The 18,896-nt window shown below is 38.1% G+C and overlaps 1 protein-coding gene across 1 annotated transcript in view; it reads left to right on the top strand.

Annotated features, from left to right (window-relative positions):
- Positions 1-18,896, top strand: part of PRSS12 (serine protease 12) — a 31,279-nt gene that overhangs the window by 2,230 nt on the left and 10,153 nt on the right. The window contains 7 exon segments of the mRNA XM_041398931.1: positions 5,745-5,883; positions 7,781-7,959; positions 9,462-9,612; positions 12,263-12,441; positions 12,638-12,779; positions 13,697-13,902; positions 16,982-17,123. Coding sequence (XP_041254865.1) covers positions 5,745-5,883; positions 7,781-7,959; positions 9,462-9,612; positions 12,263-12,441; positions 12,638-12,779; positions 13,697-13,902; positions 16,982-17,123 — 1,138 coding nt within the window.

The raw sequence follows: 18,896 nt of genomic DNA, 5'->3' as shown, positions 1-18,896 counted from the left end.
CAAGAGGCAAAAAGATGCCAGTGAGGCAATGTCGTGATGTGGTTGTAGCTAGAGAGGGACAGGCTGCTCAGAGAGAAACTCACTGCACCTCTTGCTTTAGTACCTGGGCTAAGGAAGCCCATACTCAGTGTTAGGCACCTGCCATAACTGAATACAATACCATATTCAAAGGCTTACCTGTAAATCTCTGGGTTTTTCTAGCTTAAATATTATGACTTATCTGCAAAGTTAATCAGTTAAACTTTGTGCATATGCATATATTAACTGTTTTATGTTTAAACAGTAACAATGCATTTTTTAAGTGCCTTTGCAATTATACTGTACAGTACTAGACTAAAATCAGTTTTACTGTTTAAAATAATAGGTTTTGGTGTTTCATTTCCTTCCTTCTAAAAATATCTGGGTAACATTACTTATTCATGCCTTGAAAGCAAGTAAAAAAATACAAATATATATAAATGATCATGATTAACCAAGGATGCCAGAGAGGACAATAAATGAATATGAGCATGCTCTCTACACAGAGCCTGTGTAAGTCCACCAGAATTTAGTATTTTAGTTGCTGCTAATAACAACTTACCTGTGGTGTACTCAGGTTCCAAGAACGAGGCCTAGCTCAGTACCTGGGAGCAGCTGCTGCCACACAATGTTTGTGTGGCACATAGCTGCAGTTTTGTGCATGTGTTGTCCATGCTATGCTGTTACACATCTAATTTAAAGCACTTTGAATCAAGTGGCTTAATTATTTGCTTTTCTATTATGAAGAGGGACCAATAGAAAACAGGGCAAGTGCCTTTGTCAGAGGTCAGTGGCAGAAATGGAAATAACGTACAGATCTCCAGGAAGGCCTGACTTTAGAACCTTTTCATTAAAATTGCTTTTATCAAAAGGTGATTCCACTAACATCAATCAAATAAAGGTTCACTAAACTTTTGTGAGAGAAGAATTAAGCCTCAGGCTCATAATCTAAAGACTAGATTTTTATCCCTACCTGTTATAGTATAGTCCAAGCAGTTGATGGAATGACTTTTGGGACTTTGTGTGGTTTTTTTAGTAGCTTATGATTAGAACTGAAACATTAATGTCCATATTTTCCTTCTAAGAAGCAGCTCCTCTGGAACCATTCTTACCAGAGCTGCACAGGGTGAGACCCCTCATTTTCTCCAGCTCTGCCCACATAAGACAACTGCAGTCCTTCAGAGCCAGTTACATTGCTCAGTTTCAGTTTAGATTCTCAGAGCCTTAAACCACTGATTGCTGACATGATGGATCTCAGTGCTGCAGAGGAACCAACGCAGCACATTACACACTCAGTGTATACAATATTTATGAAAGTTCTAATATAAGAATCCTTGAGTATGCAATACTGCTACTGATCCTCAAGACAGTTCTCAAAAAGTAGTTCTGCTGGAGGTCCCCTTTTTCAAGGTTAAAATACCTGGAGAAAATAATTGTAATTTTAGACTAAGAGCAGTGGTCAGGAAAGTGACAGACAAGAGCATTCACTGATAACAGTGAGCACCATGCATAATTTTGCTGAAGTTAACAGGATGAATTTATTTGATTTTAGTCAGGCCTGATCCTGGAAGGGAAGTTTCCATTGATTTGAACCAATGTTAAGTTTTACCTGTGCTACATGCAGCTTTTTACAAGTACCTCATACAAACCAGTGAATTAGTTTTATTGTGAAACTGGGATAAACTCTTTTATATGTATTATTTATCATCCCCATGTATTCTAAATACTACAAGTAACAGCATGATCCCATGGGATAGAGCATGTATCATTGGGAAACCCTCACACTTGATGTCAATTTGGACTAACCTAATTGACTCCAAGACAACAGAGATGAATTGCTAGTGCAGGGCCTTTCTGTAGCACTATTCCACATTGGAACACCTTGAACATTAGGGCAGAAATAAAAGTATGTTGTTTTTACAGATTTCCAAAATTGAAATTACTTCTTTTGCTTTGCTTTAAATCTGCCATTTCAGAGCACACTGCACCAGGGTGAAAGGCACAGGCAATTTTTACTTCTGATTCCTATTTTCCCATCCTACATTTACAGTGAAATTGCAAACCTTTGGTCAGTTGTTTACCAAGACATTATGGCACACCTTTAGCCAACATCATAAACACTACTCCTGCAGCACTAACACATACAGCAGAAGTGGAAGTGATTCCTGTCCTATTTGCAATTTGGCCACACAGTAACGATGCTCATTCCCAGTGAAACATAAAATATAAAACAGGGTTTGAAGTTACCCAGCAACTCCACACATGAGAATGTATAGGAAAAGAGGCCAAGAACAACAGTGCAATTCCTTTGAAGCTCTTCTGCTTTTCTGAGTTAATTAAAAGTTGGCTGGGTGGTTTTCCTCTCCCTGTTTTCCTGAGTGTCTCATCTTCAGCCTATATGGCAGGTGTTCTGGAGCAAGTCTCAGCAGCACCCACTGGATACCCTTACTTCCTTGCATTTGCAAGTATAACTTAATCTCCTTTCAACAGTGATAGCAGATAGGAAAGACTCTGACTTGGGCAGATACCAGGGCAAGTAAAATTACCAGACTGTATGTAAACAACAGGAATTGACCGTCAGTAACCTCAGCTAAAACAAAATTACAGTAAATGCATTGATACTTTCTGAGTATTTATACTCATTTTTATAAATGAAGGAGTTTCTGTCAAGACAGCAGACTGTATTTTTTAATAACGGGCTGAATTAAGTCTGTCCTAAGACCACAGTATGTCTAGAGCTGTCTCATAGGCCTGCTTTGTGTCCTGTGCTCTTGTTTCTAACTACTGTGGGCTCATGTCACCTCTCCTCATTCTCCCCCTTCCTAACCAGTGCTGAGGAGGGCAGATCCATGGGCAGGATCCTGGTCCTGCTGTTCCCTGTTGTTGAGCTTTGTGTTGAGGCAGGGTATGTTTGACAAGCAGAGGTCTGACACCATATTGAACTGTGGAGAGCAGAAAGAGTAGATACTACTGCATTAGCTCTACTCCCAGTAGGTTTAGTTTTCTTCAGCAACTAAAAGAGCCGAAAAATTATAGCTTAAAAATCTGAGATGCTACTATACCTCTGACTCCAGAAACCTAGAGGTTCCAGTGCATACACTTAAGCCAGACATGTTTTGTAAGAGGGAATGCAGACGCTCCTCTGCAAAGTTGTTGTGCTCCAGGGGCAGCACAGAGGAAGCCCCTGAGATGTGCGTTCGGGTGCCTGAGATGTTACATTGGAACAGCAGTACACTTAACCAGTGAAAATAAGAATTAACCTGTATCCTTTCAATCATGGTAAATATTAGGTTTTTTGCTTCCTATAAAGTGAAAAAGTGAAATGCAAACACTGACTAGCTTGCAATTAAAATATTAACACATAAAGAGATAGTTGGTAATACAGCATGCCACACGATGGCAGATCATGTTGTTATCCTGCAATTCCCTAGGATCAATGGACACGGGAAACACAGAGCTGTGTTTCATCATGAAGAAAGAGTTTTATATACTGGAAAGAAAAACTAAGCTAACTGTAATCAAAGTCTTGATGTTGAGGTTCTGTTTTTTGAGGTATCACTATTGTAACTAATGTATCTCTTGATCTGCTAATATAACTACCAGGTGTCTGAATGCCACAACATTTTGAGTAAACAACAGAGAAATAATTTCCTCATTAGTACCTTTGATATGTTTGTTACATAATTATGACTTGGTCATATGACAGAGGTTGATACATACTTTGAAGTACATATACATTATATGGCAGGTTTAATATTAGCTACATGTTAAAATAGGCTTTCGTTTTATTTCTTTCTAGAATAACTTATCAGGTGAAAATCAAGAATATTTAAAATTGGTTAAAAAATTACCTTTAGCAATCCTCTTGTGTGTTTTGCTGTGTGTACATGACTAAGTTCTTCCACCACTGTCATTGGGAAATCTGTAAATACAGAAAGAGGAGTGAGCCAAATTCTGCCATGGAGACTTTAGAAGAAAATTTTATTCTTCAAGTACTCCCTTATTCAAATATTTGAATATAAACATTGTGTAATGTGTACTCAGGAAGCACTGTATTGATTTCAGTAGGTGTCATGCAGCACTGTAAGCAATCATGCACTAAAATAAACTTATTTTTGGAGATGACATCTTCAAACTCGCTTTCTGGTATGTCACGAATCACTTTGCTATGAGTGCAGTTGATGTTTCAAGTGAAAATAATAGTCTATACGAAAGTCTGGTGAAGAGCAGAAATAAACAGAATTCCAAACTCTGTCTGTCTGTGACACATACAGAAAAACACAAAGAGAAAAATTTTAAAGACAGATAAATGATGTGCAACATGTCTACAGTACAGTTATATTTGACTCAGTAATAATCCTCTCTCAGGAATGATAGCTCACTCTGTAACATGAGTCAAATAAATGTTGTTTGTAATTTACTTGCACAGTAAGTTACTGCTGAGAAGGTAAATAGGAGGCAAAAGGAACACGCCAAGCCAAACATGAGGTTAATTAATTCCTTGAGTTATTTGGCAGTTGTTTGGCTTTGTGGTTTTATAAAATACACAGAACTAAACCCAGACTGAAGCTGAGAAGAAAAAGTGGATCTACGTATTATTATTATTATTCTTATTATTTACACAAAGATGAACACAGAGACAGTGAAATGCAGGCACAAACACTGACTGTCTTCATCCCATTGCCAAACTCCTGCAAACTGGATGATGGTGTAGCTTCTAAGTAGATCACAGAACAGAAGCAGATGGATTAACTGGGATTTCAGGCAATACAAATTCATATAGCTGGGCTGTGTTTGATAATTTAACAGATATGTTTCTTGTTGAATTACTGCTCTGTCATGATGTTTTCTGTTTCTGTGTAATTATCCCTATGACCAGCTTTTTCCCACCTTTGCCAAGGGTACTTGGCTACCTTCAACAGTAGATGCATCAGACATCTCAACTAAAACTACTGCAATACAAAAATTCAAAATCTGCTAATTTTATTAGATTTCTGTGCTCTGTAGCTCTCAAGAAGCACTCTTTTCCCTCTCCACTTCTTTCAGACAATTCCTTATGGTTTTTAGCTTGCTTTGTCTGAGAGTTTGGTAAAGACCTCTCATGAATTAATAGGACTACATGCAGTGTTTTTCTGTCTGAGAAAAGTATGAACAAATGCATTCTTTGGCTAAAATAACTGCTGTCATCTATGACACGCATAATGTAACATGGGTCAGAGCAAAAGCTATGCAGTCCATGTGGTTATTTTCTGATTCCCTTAAGGTCAATGGAATTTTATGAAAGATAAAAGTATAGCATATTTTATACAAATATATATATATATACACACACAAATATATATATATATATGTATATATATTTTTATATATATACATTCATATATTTGTTTTGCTCCTTTGGGTAGAGGAAATCACATTTCAATAATTATGTGTGTATAAATACTTTGTTAGATCTTCAAGTTATAGCATCAGAAGGATCAGAAATATGATGTAGTTTCAGTATGGGAAGAATAATGCTTTCCTCATGTGCAAAAAGGGTTCTCTTAATTTGTGTATCATTGTATGAGAATGTTAGGTGTGCCAGAATGTTTCTTGGAAACAGCTCAGTATCCATGAAACAAGAACTCAGGGAAAATGAGGTTCAGAGTCTTTTGTGTGGGATGCAATTAACTGAGCAAGAGTATCTTGGAGGTGTAATTGTTTTATTTTTAATTTTTGGTAACTAGGGTCAGTGAGACTCCGGGGAAGCAAGAATGAGTTTGAAGGTACAGTGGAGGTTTATTTCAATGGAATCTGGGGAACAATCTGTGGGAGCCATTGGGACAATAATGATGCAACAGTTGTATGTCGACAGCTTGCACTTGGGTAAGTTTCAGTTCGAGTAAAAATCAATCAACTGATTTTCATGATGTTTCAGTATAAAGGACAATCTGCTTTGTAAATCCTGAGGGCTTTTTGTGTTTGATGATTGCTTTTTCTGTTTGAAAGTGTTTGAATGCTGAAGTTGATCTTCCCAGAATACTTTGCTGGCTTCAGCTGCATTACACTTCAAAGAGGAAATCAGTATTTCCTCAGAAAGCTAAAGACAGAACCTGCACAGGAACAGACTGTGGCAAATGCTTTGCTTTCAAAGTGAAATGTGTGAATGGGGCAGCAAGCTTCAACAAACTGCTCTACTGGACATGTGGGAGATGCCCACAGAGACAGAATTACGTGGGTCCGATCCTGATCGCACACATCTAAGTGTCAATTAACAGCTCCAGTGAGGTTATTGAATCTATGACAATGTAAACCTGGCCAGGATTAGACTCTACATGGGCTCCCAATCACAGGAAAATTCCTAATTCTCAGGGGCAAGGGGTTATCCTAGTAATCACCCATTGTAGTATGGCAAATGACACCTGGAACTCATCCTACATTTTTGGCAAATGGCAACACTTCAGAGCTACAGCCATACTGGATAGGCTGAAAATCCCTGCAGTCCTCGCTGACCACTGCTTCCCACTGCTGCCAGAATGGAGTTAATCAACAGCACCCTTTAGCATAATTTGGCTGCCTTCATTGCCTTTCTAACATTTCTTTCACTCACATACCGAAGCACGGGTTTTGCTTGCTACAAGCAGTAAGGGACTTTTATAGCAGACTTGCACTGTGACATTCCTAATGATTAATCCACCTTTTAAGACTGCTAGCCAGAACTAAATCTAAGCTGGTTTATAATGTTCAATACTAATCTGGACACACCATGCCAACTTATAGAAATATAAGGATTAGATGAGATAAAAGTTCAGCCATCTGGAGGCTGTGATTTTGCTCATGACTTCAGCTGTCTACGTGCAGTGGCTCCTTCCATCATTTTCATGTGAGTCCTATCTGCTTTCTATACCCTGAACATTTCAGCTGAACGAGGCCATTGCTAGCAAAAGTAGTTCAGCAATACAGGTGAATGGTTTTGTCTTTTCAACAGAAATGACTCAAAGCTGAACCCAGGCCAAAAAAGCCTCAAGCAAATAGTAGCTAAAACTTTGAGCTGTCTTGAATATTTCACAGAAATTTGGATCTCCATACCAACCCACGAGGTACTACTGGTGCTTTTCAGGTGCTCCATCTATCTGTTCCTTTGATGTCACCATATCTGGGCTTTGTTTTAACTTCATTGTGCTTTGCAAGGAAGAGAAGATGGCTCTATAAGTGTTGCTGTAGATTCAGCATGAGAAGGAAAGAGAGCTGTTTTTAAAATGTTCTGGGTGGATGGGAATGGCTGAATTGAGAAAAATGGATGGGGGCCTGATCTGATGGGATGTGGGGTGGTTGCAGTGCCCCATCATCACAGCCACAATACATGGCATTTATGGGCTGAGCATGGTACGTCTTCCTGGAGTAAAGGACAGAATAAGGAAGAAAGACCTGGTGGCATTACCCCTCCTGGGACTGTAACTGCAGTGGGCTGGTACTGTAGATTCACCTATGGACTGTGGAGTCTGTGTTGATTTCTGTAGTTAAGAACTGGGAGAGCAGGAATGTAGCCGGCTCTGCAGCAACACAGTCATTGTACTAAAATATCCCACAACAAAATGGTGAGAACTGGGTCACATCTGTTACTTTTCTTTGTGCAGAAGACAATGGTGAAACTGTATGAAAATGTGATGAATTTACACTACTGAAAAAAGCCCTTTCTTTTCTACTCCAAGATTTATATTTGAGAAAATGTTCCCTCTTCCCTTCCTCCCACTCTGACACCCTATCCTGATTATTTTTACAGGGAAAAAGGTACAGCAAAACACATACCCTTTTCTGGATTAGGCCTTATTCCCGTTTTCTGGAGTGAAGTGCGTTGTCGTGGTGATGAAGAAAATATATTGTTATGTGAAAAAGACACCTGGCAAGATGGGACATGTCCTCAAAAAATGGCAGCTGCTGTCACATGTAGCTCCTCCCTGGGTAAAAAAAATACATATGTTTTTATCAAGTCCTTGTTTGATTTAAGTAGAAGTTGTAATAACTCCAATAATAAAATTAGAAAAAGTGTTAAGATTTCTTGGAACAGATTATACAGATTGAATAATTGCATCATTAATGGCTCCAAATACCTCAAGCAGCACCTAGCTTAAAAACTTTTTACCTTTCCATAATTAAAAACAAATTGCTTCTTTCAGATGTAGGTTGTGAGAAAGAGTAAAGTATCAAGAATCTCTGTCTGTAAAATGAGGATTTCTCCCTCCTTTTTTTAAAATGTCACTTAGGAAAACAAGTATCATTAATGTTTTTAAGATATCTGATATTATTTTAATCAATATGCTAACCAAATGGGCAGGCATGCCATCAGATTTGAGATAGTGCTGCCTCGAGTGGAGCTGGGCTGGCAGTGCTGGGGAGCTGGCAATGCCAGTCTCTTCAGCTGAAACGAAAACATGTGGCTGCAGCCAGTTCTGTGCTGCCTTTGTTCTCCTACTTATGTTTTTAAGTGGCTTTTCAAAGAAAATTTTGGTCTTAGAAAACTCTTGAGTAGAGGGAAGGAAGAATCTTTTCGAGCTAGGAGACAAATTAAAGAATGAAAACAAGAGAGTTTTTGCCTAAAGAAACTGAAAATTATAAATGCTTTCACATTTTTCAGGTTCTATTTCAAATAGCCTTTCCCCCCCCCCCCCCCCCCCCCCCACATATTAGTGACACTCCAATACGAAATTGGAGAAATGACCTCAGTATTGTTGTTTTGGGGTTTTTTTTAATAACCAAGAATTCAATAGTAGCATCAATTGGTTGGAGAGTTACATAAATACTACTCAAACTTAAATAACTGGGATGTTAGATATGGTGGAACTTTAAAATAACCTTGTTCATATTACAGCAATTATGGGGTTTTATATGGCTTTAAACTGTTTCCATTGTTACAGATTTATTTAGCAGTGATGCTTTCAAGAAAGTTTCTTGGTTCACCAGAAGAGAGCTACTGATTTTAAAAGACTGGAAGCAAGCAGGGAACAATACTTGCACAATTCAACTGAGACTCCACTGCTCAAAGAGATTTCAAAGAGATTTCACTGTTCTGACTGCATTTTCTAATGGAACGAGAAAACCCAAGGATTCATTTCTGTGTCCATCACTTAATTTTTCTCTCTTACTTCAGATTTTACCCGATTTTGCTCTTGTGGAAAAGTAGCTCTACTGACTGATTCAGTATTTGGCCTTAGAGCACTAAGTGTCTGTGAATGCTGTGATACTTAGGTAATTCAAGATCAGTATGGTTACTTGTATGTGTAAGCTTTTTCAGCTACTGAAAGTGGAGCATAAAGGAACTCACTTTACTTTCAGGTTTTCCATCTAGTAGAAAAAAGAAAATGAGGCTCTTGAGTGATGTCAGAGAAAGCCATCTTCCTCCCTCTTTATCAGAATGATATTTTAGGACATGAATGACCTGTTCTATATCCTGTTTTTTCTCCCAGGCCCTGTCTTCACTCCAATCCGGCTGGCTGGTGGGAGCAATGCCCATGAAGGAAGAGTGGAAGTCTACCATGGTGGCCAGTGGGGCACAGTCTGTGATGACCAATGGGATGATGCAGACGCTGAAGTTGTCTGTCGGCAGCTCGGCCTTGGGTTTGTTTTTCTACATGTTTGCTATTCCAGCAGCAAAGTAGGAGAGTTATCAGACCCTCAGCTGAAGCTAGGAGAAGCGTAATTGTGAAAAAAAAAAGCTCCTTTAAAATCATACTGATATACTTTGGAGCAGTAACCAAGTTTATTTATAGAAGATTCAGGTACAGTGACATTAATTTCAATTCCCTGGAACCAGTTTTCAGTGTCATATGATAGGGCAAATTTTGTCTGGGCAGACAGATGAAGAATGTCTCAGAATAAATGTTAAATTTATAGTGAAAACTCATGATAATTCCTGTAAAGTTTCAATCCAAACCACCTGCAGGCGAAGAAACTTTTGACTGTTCAAATCCTTACAATCCATTTTACTGCATTTTGACAGCCTCCTGGCTTTGGCACAAGAACTCTGCTTAGTCAGGAAGGATATGATTCTTGGCATGCTTGTGAGGTTTGTTTAAAACACGCATCTCTGAAGATTGTCAGTTTGCATATACTGAGCCAGAGACCTGTTTGAAGCTTTGACAGTTAACCTTGTCAGTGATTCTGTCTGAACTAAGCATGGTCCGAAATACAGCTACAGCAGCAGAAAGGGATTTTCTTGATTCACTTTCTTAAAATCCAGGGGGGATTTTGATACCCCACAGAAGGTAAGTACTGGTATTTGCAGAAAATGATGCAGAGGTGGGAGACTAAGAGGAGAACTGCTGGACCAGAGAGGAAGGAGATGAGGACAATTGGGATGGAAGGCCAGGAGGGCTGAAGAGGGAAAGCACTAGGAGCAAGAAGCAGAGAAGGTGCTGGGTTGTATCCCATGCAGGAGGAGGGGATTATGTCTGAGACAGACGGGATGAGAACTAAGCAGGTGACTGCAGAGGAGACTGGAACAGAGATTGCCTGTTCAAGCCTGCTGGGACTACAATGAAGTGAAAAAAGTGGTATTGAAGGTACAAAGTTCTGTGGCATTAATGGGTGATTCCCAGAGTGTACTTGTGTTGTGACTGAGGCCTTGGGCTGCCCATGCCACCCAAATTAGCTCAGAAGGATGAGAACTGTGGACTAGTTAAAAATATTGTAGATCTCCTGCTGAGCCAACATAGGAACAAATATGGTTCTCTGACATCAGATATTTTTTTTCCCCAGATTATTTTATGTTGTATTTCTATATTCCTGTACATTTTCAATTGGGAATACCTAATGGAAAGTCTATCTTCTTGCAGGCTTTTCTTGCTTTTGAATTGGGCTGCTCTTAAGAGGTTTGGGGAGTTACAAAGCCCTGATTTGCATTTCTGTATACTAATGACAAGTGTAATGCTCTTAGCCTGCCTCCTTCCTGACGACACTCAAACTTTTTATTACTTACATTTAATCATCACAACCTGCACAAACTGATGCTTCTAATTTGATTTGTTTTTCTGAGTAAATCAATTGTATTAAGATGGTGCTAAACCTGCTAAGTCTTTTTGAAATATCTTTAGAGATTTACAGAATTTCTCAAGTAAGCAAGATGTTACAACAAACATGCTAATTAATGTGAAGTGAAATCAACTTACCTACAGTGGCAGTAGATCAGTTCTGAAGTACTAAAAATAATCCAAATTTGCATACTGTTAATCCATCTGGAAACATGCCAGAAATTGTAAAAGTAAAGCTTCTCAGTAAGCAGCTTCCCACACCCCTTCAACTTTTCTGTAGCACTCCTGCAAAACTCCAGAATATGAAGCTACCATTAATAGGTGGAAAATAATGGTATTTGGTTTTGTAAAGAATTTTTGCTTGACAGAAATTCCCCTGGTAATAATGATGGGATGTATTGTCTCTGCCTAACTCCAGAGACTCTTACTGGAATATGGTATAAATTGTAAAAACATTCAGAGCAGTCCATCATTATCTCTGATTTCAGCCAGCTGAATAAGAGTGAATAAGGATTTTTTCCTTAATATTTTCTATACATTTCTGCTGGCATTTTTATCAGATACACTGGAAAAACAAGATGTTTTTTTAGTTAATTTAAACTAATGCTTTAGATAGGTAAATCATTACAGTCCAAACTTTAGACATTTCAATCTTGCCATTTCAAACTAGACTGAATATAGGAACAGAGAAAACGTTGAGTGGAAAGAAACCAAACCATGGCAAACATTTATATATGAAAGACATGATATTTTAAATAGAATTGGAAAAATCCTGATAGATGATAAAGGGTTAAACACTGCATAATTTCTGTAATTCTAAAACAATGGAGTGTTTTCAATCAACATATTTTTTGTGCTCAAAATCCATTCAGCTGACAGAGAAAATACCCCATACAAGGCCAGTCATTGGTCTGCTTCCTGTTCTTATTTCTATTGCTGGTGGGTGATATGACACTTGTCAAGCCACTTAAGATCTCTTTGCTGTGGTTTCCATAGGACTGAGTAGGGAACAATCACATTTATCTGGGTATTTGAGGACAACAGGTGAAAGTCACCTTAGAAATATAGATTGGATTATTTTTACTATATATAGATATTAAATGAATATTAAAATTAGAATCCTCATACCCAAGCTGTTAATCTGTAATCTCTCCTAGGAAAGTTGAAAGTCAAAGACACAGGAAAGGAAAATCTTCAGCTTGCTTCCTTCTGACTGGGTGTTCCTTGCATTTCTACAGGGGTGTTGCCAAGGCATGGAGCCAGGCTTACTTTGGAGAAGGCTCTGGCCCCGTGCTGCTGGATGAAATACAGTGCACGGGAAATGAACTCTCAATAGAACAGTGCCCAAAAAGTTCCTGGCGAGAACACAACTGTGGCCACAAAGAAGATGCTGGTGTTTCCTGCACACCTCTCACAGGTATTCCAGTCATCAATCACGACAGGAAAAAATGAGACAGAGTTCACAGCTCTGGAAACAACTTCAAAAGTTTGCAGACTTGCAGAGGCACAAAGCCAAACCGGGTGCAGTAGAGGCAAAGTTACTGATTTTGCTTTAGAACGACGAGATCTAAGAAACACTGTTTTGTTTTTGTTTTCCCTTGTTGCGGGCACAGATGGTGCACTGCGGCTCACAGGTGGGAAGGGCAGTCACGAGGGCCGCCTGGAGGTCTATCACACAGGGCAGTGGGGCACGGTCTGTGATGACGGCTGGACGGAGCTGAACACGCAGGTGGTTTGCTGGCAGCTGGGATTTAAGTAAGATTACTTGATATTGGATATCTGACACTGTGACTTCAGCATGATGACAAACAGCTACATGAACCCTACCTGGACCCTATTTTAAGAGTCTGCTTTTTAGTATTAGCTTAGTGCTTCAAAGAAACAAGTTAAAATCCATTAAAGCCTGATTTCCTCAGTTTCACAGAGGTATGTAGGCCTTAATTTGGGTAGAAAAACCTTCAACAAGCATGATTTAGCAGCCTTTATTCACTGAGTTCTTCCAATTCTCTTTTTTACTGAGATCAATGCATGTGCTATAGAGAACTGATTTTGATTCTATTTTCCCTATAAAAGGTTGTTTCTTCTAAATCTTTGCTTGTTGTACAGTCATTAATGAGAGAAATTTTCAAGGTGTAAGTACTTCTGCACTACCTCAGAAGATCTCACAGCCTGGCCCTGGAACAGTTATGTATTGAAAAGCATTTTAGAAAAATCCCATTTGTTTTATGGTTCAGTCTTCCCTACATTTCCTACTGATGCTACAAAGATACACTCTCAGTAGGTGACTGTTTTCTTGCCTTCAAACTGTAACAGCTGACATTCAAAAAAGGATTTTGTCTCAGACTGTGACATTTAAATGTATACAGAATACTAAGAACATGCTTAAAGCCTCAGAGTCATTGAGCCAGCCATATGCTTGGTTGAAGAGCAGCCTTAATCAAAGGCATTACATTCTTAAGTTTGTACTAATGTAACAGTAATTCTTTAAAAAAAAACCATTACTGAAGAGGCAGCATATGGTGCTCTCATTCAATTTAATGCTAACTGAACCTGCTTACAGAGAATACTTGAGAAATCTTTATTTCCTCAGGAATATCACTTTCTTTTCCCATGCTTAAGTATCATGTGTCCTCTGATCACGGTGGACCAAAACATACCTCTGTGTTGTGCAGGTATGGAAAAAGTGCAGGTATGGAAAAAGAGAGCTACACAGAAGGAAGCTCTGGGCCCATCTGGTTGGATGATGTGATCTGCTCTGGGAAGGAGACAAACCTTCTGCAGTGCTCCCGGCGGGAGTGGGGGAAGCATGACTGCAACCATCAGGAGGATGTCAGACTCATCTGCCACCCAGAAAACGACAGCCACAAGCGCTCACTTGGTGAGGAAGCTCTTTGCTAAAGTCACAGTATGAGTATTGCTGTGGATACAGGTCCAACCAAAGTACAGGATAATTAAGGATTCTCAAAATCCTAGTATTTGTCAGATAGGTGCAAAGAAAGAACAGGAAGGGAAAAAACCCTAACTTTTCTCCTGAAGATCACAGGAAGTAGTCAGGTTTTGTTTAGAATGTAAGCATCCAGAACATAAAACCTCAACCCAGATTTGCAAGGTAACAAAGTCACATTGCAGAGATGCTGTTGTCTCAGTCTCCACTAGATTTTGAACCTATTCAGCACTTTCTGATGGTTTACCTAATTTCACTTGGAGCTTCTCAACCTCCAAGTAATGCCTGGTGTCAAATGCTGGAGACATACCTGAGTACTGAGGAATACAAATCAATAGTACATCCTCCTATGGCTTTGCATTCAGACAATCCAAAACAAGGGATATAGAGAAGATGGGAAGTTCAGAGATAGCAAGGAGGTAGGATGAGAAGCATGAAATTATTTCTGTGTTACTATTGCCTATCATTTATATTGTGTCTGGGTGAATGGGCCCCACTCGCTGACCAGGAGAGAATGACACTACACACCCAGATAAAGGAGTTAGTTCCAATGTCAAAGGCCTACAAACTTGTATGAAAATAAAGAGAATAAAAAGACTGATAAGAAATGATAGAAAAATACCAATTACACAGTGGTAAAAATATAAACACAATAAAATAGAAACAAATAAATTTCAAGGATTTCTAAATCCACATGCAGATAATTAAACAATAATTCTTGCTATGAGATATGTGCAGTAGAAACTACAGGGGAACAATGAGTTGCACAGCAGTTCTGAAAAAGTTTCATTTTTACAATTTGCTACATGTGTAGCTTGTCAGTATGTAGCCTTTTAGAAAATTGCTGCCAATGCCATTTAGCTTACCAAAGATTATTTCACTTGAAGTTGACATTGGCATTATATGCCTGTTTCCTTGAAATCACAGACTGAAGGTTTATCCCACACACTACAACATGGCTTTACTGCACAATGCTGCTACTTGTTATAACAACATCCAGCACTTCCACATGTATTTTTGAGTGTCTCCCTCTTTACAGGCTTATTTTATATAGCCCTCTCACCATCCAGTGAATGTTTTGTGTGGCAGTACATATATCAAATCCTATTTGTTAGAAAGAATTTTCTCAAACCAAAAATAACAGGAATTCAATCCATGACTGCTGTCTTTACAGATGCAAACCATCTGTGCCACTTTGCTCAAATTCCTATAAAATATCTCTGCTGAAGGAGTCTGGTTCAGTTAAATACATCCATATGGTAACATTCTCACATCCCCACTACCAGAATGCTGTATTAATTTTGTGCTCATAAATATATATGTTTTCTAAACCACAAGAAGATGAGATAACAATAAAATATTACCCAAACAATAAATAAATAACAATAAAATATTAGTAGTATTCCATGCCTCTATTTGGTTAATAGAAGTATAATTCTCACCTAAGTTGTATTCTTCCAGAACATTTCAGTTCAACAAGAAAATAAGAGTTTATCTGACATTTCTGAGGAGATTTCTGATTGGAAAGCAGACAAAGTGTTTTTACCATTTACTTCCCAGCATCTGAAAAAGCATTTTTTTCTTGTAAGGATAAATTCAGTGGTGAGGAGATTTCTGATTGGAAAGCAGACAAAGTGTTGTTACCATTTACTTCCCAGCATTTGAAAAAGCATTTTTTTCCTGTAAGGATAAATTCAGTGGGGGGAAAAAAAAAAAAAAAAAAAAAAAAGAAAAAAAGAGAAATTAGTAGATGATAGGTCTTAAGAAAACACAGATATTATGGAGCACTAAAAAGGAGATATACTACAATAATGACATTTGTTCAGTAAGATCATGACAGTGTAAGTAAACAGAATGTTGGTGAAGCTAATCCATGTAACTGTCCAGACAGTATGAACTCCAACACAACATGCTTTAAATTACATTGGAAGCAAACATACTTGGATTTTATCTTTAAATATTTCCCCATTCATTTAATGACTTAGGCCAGATTTAACTAGTGCTGGCCAGATTCATGTTTGGTATACAGAAGTTACGTATACCTAAAACTAATCTGAATTAAATATCAAATGCAACTACCTCAAAATACTGCTTTAAGAGTGAAATTAAGTAGTTTCTCATCCTCACACATTTAGAAAAAATTGGGAACAGGTTAGAAGAATGAGGAAGAGTCTTTTTCATTATTCTAAAAAGCAACTGTCATGAGTGTATTAAAGATTATAAAGTATGCTATGCAAAAAGATTGAGAAGGTGATCCTCCCTTGAACATGACAAAGAGGCCACAGAGGAATTCATAACTGTTTTAAGGGTATTTGCATGGCTTGCAGGCTATAGAGGCATTTTAGAGTAAGTAAGAATTAAGCATGTACTTTGCCTAATGAGTCAAAACAACTAGAGACCAAGCACTGCGGAAACCCATGATCAACTAAGTCTGACTAATCCACAAAAGTGAAATTTCATATTATGAATGCATCTGAATAAACAATTTAAATCGCTAGAAAAATAATGTAAAGTAACATGCTGCAGAACAATGTCCATAGTGATAAGGAATACTTGAAGTTCAACACAATGCTGCACTATTTTTGCTAAGACAGTGGTTAGAAGGAGCAGCAGCAACCAGTTTGAGAATGGATTTATGGACTGAGATACAGTTACATTCACCTATAAAGTGTATGTAAGGAAAATCTGTCCAGCTTGTATGGATATTGTATCAAAGGTATCTCAGGTGTTTTCTACCATTTGTATAGAACTGTGGTCAATTTCTGAACTATGTCACATACTGGCTTGGAATTAAGGAATCAGCTGAAGAGTAAAGTACAATAGTATTTAGTATTTGTCTTGTAATTTGTACAGACTGCTTCATTTTGCCAACCAGGATGAATATGACTACTTTAACTGCTGATATTAGGCTTGTTGAATGTAAATATCAGTTGTACTAAATATAATGAAAATAACAAAAAGTACCAGTTCTTGCTTCTGTTGCTGTGAGCTGACAGCAGTAATTTATTCCCAGGTCCTCCCATCAGGCTGATGGATGGTGAGAATAAGAAGGAAGGACGTGTGGAGATTTTTATCAATGGCCAGTGGGGCACAATTTGTGATGATGGATGGTCTGATAAGGATGCAGCTGTAGTCTGCCGACAGCTTGGCTACAAGTAAGAAAACTCATTAAGCTGTTTATCAAGTTATGTTTTCTGTACCTAAAGATCTTAAGTTTCTGCAACCAAATTGCACAAACAGGTCTAATAAGATAATGGATGTCTTTTAAAACTTGTCAGTTTGGCATACTTTTAGAAAAATGTATTTCTACTATTTGTATGAAAAGTAATAAGACTATGTCTTCAAAAAGAATATTCATTAAGTAGCATAACTGGGAATGGGAATGTTAGTATTCAAAAGTGCGCCAGTCTGACTGGAAACAGAAATGCAAGTTAGTGTGAGTTATTAACTGTTTTTCATTAGAAGTTAAACATTCCGAATTATTAGTCTATTAATTAAATACAAAATTTTAGTTGTCATATTAATTTCAAAAACAGGTCAGTGTCCACTGTCACGAGGCATGGATATGATGACTGCAGATTCAGATGCAAGCACACCAGCTACTGAATTCCTAATTTAATGGAGTTTTTCCTTCATCTACTGATCTGGCTAATTTGCTGTAGCTCGAAGATCTGATGAAACAGTTACACAATGGCTCCAGTCTGCACAACAGTAATTTCAATAAGCTTCATTGAATACAGGAATAGACCTGACAGAACAAACCTACACTCTAACTGAAACCACTGCAATATATGTATCACTTTGGAAGGACATCACTTAATCAGGCTTACACCACTCATCAGCATTTTTCTTCTGGATACCCAAGAGCAGCAAAAAGATAACTATAGGGCAGATATATAAATAGCAGTACTAATAAGACTTGAAAAATACCCAGAATAGTAGTGCAATACAACAGGAAATTAGTGAAATGTCTTCTCCAAGTGTATCTATAAAGAAATTTGAGCTGAAGAAATACAAATCCTATTAACTGTTTGTTGTATCTAACAATGTGAAGTTAGTCCAACCAAATATCGTCACATTATGTCTGAACACACAATATATAGCTTGTAAAAACTCCCTAGTATTCATTTAGTAAAAGCCTATTTAAAAGCCCTACTGCTACACTATGGCTTCAAAATGGCAAAACTTGACTTACAACTCAATATATCACTCTTACAAGTTACCTAACTTGTTAATTCCAGGATAGGTGTCCATCTATCCTAATCCACTTGATTTCCTCATTAACAATATAACGAATATATAATAATACTACTGCATCTGAAATGCTCAGCACTGTTATTGTGCATGGCCCTTGGTGTGGGAGAACTGAGAGGAAAAGACCTGATGCCACTTCTCTCCAGGGACAGATGTGAACTGGCAGAAAGGTTGTTTCTCTGAGGGTCATCAGTGCATAAATAGCTGGCTTAGAAAGCAGCAATTAAGGGACACCACACGTGCTTGTTGGGGGTGCACTAAAGCCAGTTGTAAGGGCACATTTCAGCATGTTACAAATACACAGACATAACATTTGTACCTTCAGAGATTTCCCAGTATTAAATAATTTCCTCTCTTAAGCTGCACTCCTTGCTCAAGAACACCACAAATTTTTACAGTTGTTTCCTGAGATGTTCTTCAGTGGGGGGTGGTTTGGGTTTTCTGTGGTGCTGTTGGTTGGTTGATTGGTTGGGTCTGAAAAGCTTTTATTCCCATTATCAGCAAACTGAGAGACTACTGGCACACAGTAAGAGATAGATTGCCTTCGTACAAAGGTAGGAAGAAGGAGGTAGTGCCCTTATGAAGTAACTGATAAGATCTGGAGAGAGAATTCTGTACTAAACTGCAATAAATACTTCTCTGGGGAAAGATAAGAATACTATGGTTGGTGATTG

The sequence above is a fragment of the Onychostruthus taczanowskii genome, unplaced genomic scaffold (genome assembly GCF_017590055.1).
Source record: "Onychostruthus taczanowskii isolate IOZ18803 unplaced genomic scaffold, ASM1759005v1 scaffold150, whole genome shotgun sequence".
NCBI classification, from domain to species: domain Eukaryota; kingdom Metazoa; phylum Chordata; class Aves; order Passeriformes; family Passeridae; genus Onychostruthus; species Onychostruthus taczanowskii.
This window is presented reverse-complemented; position numbering and strand designations above follow the sequence as displayed.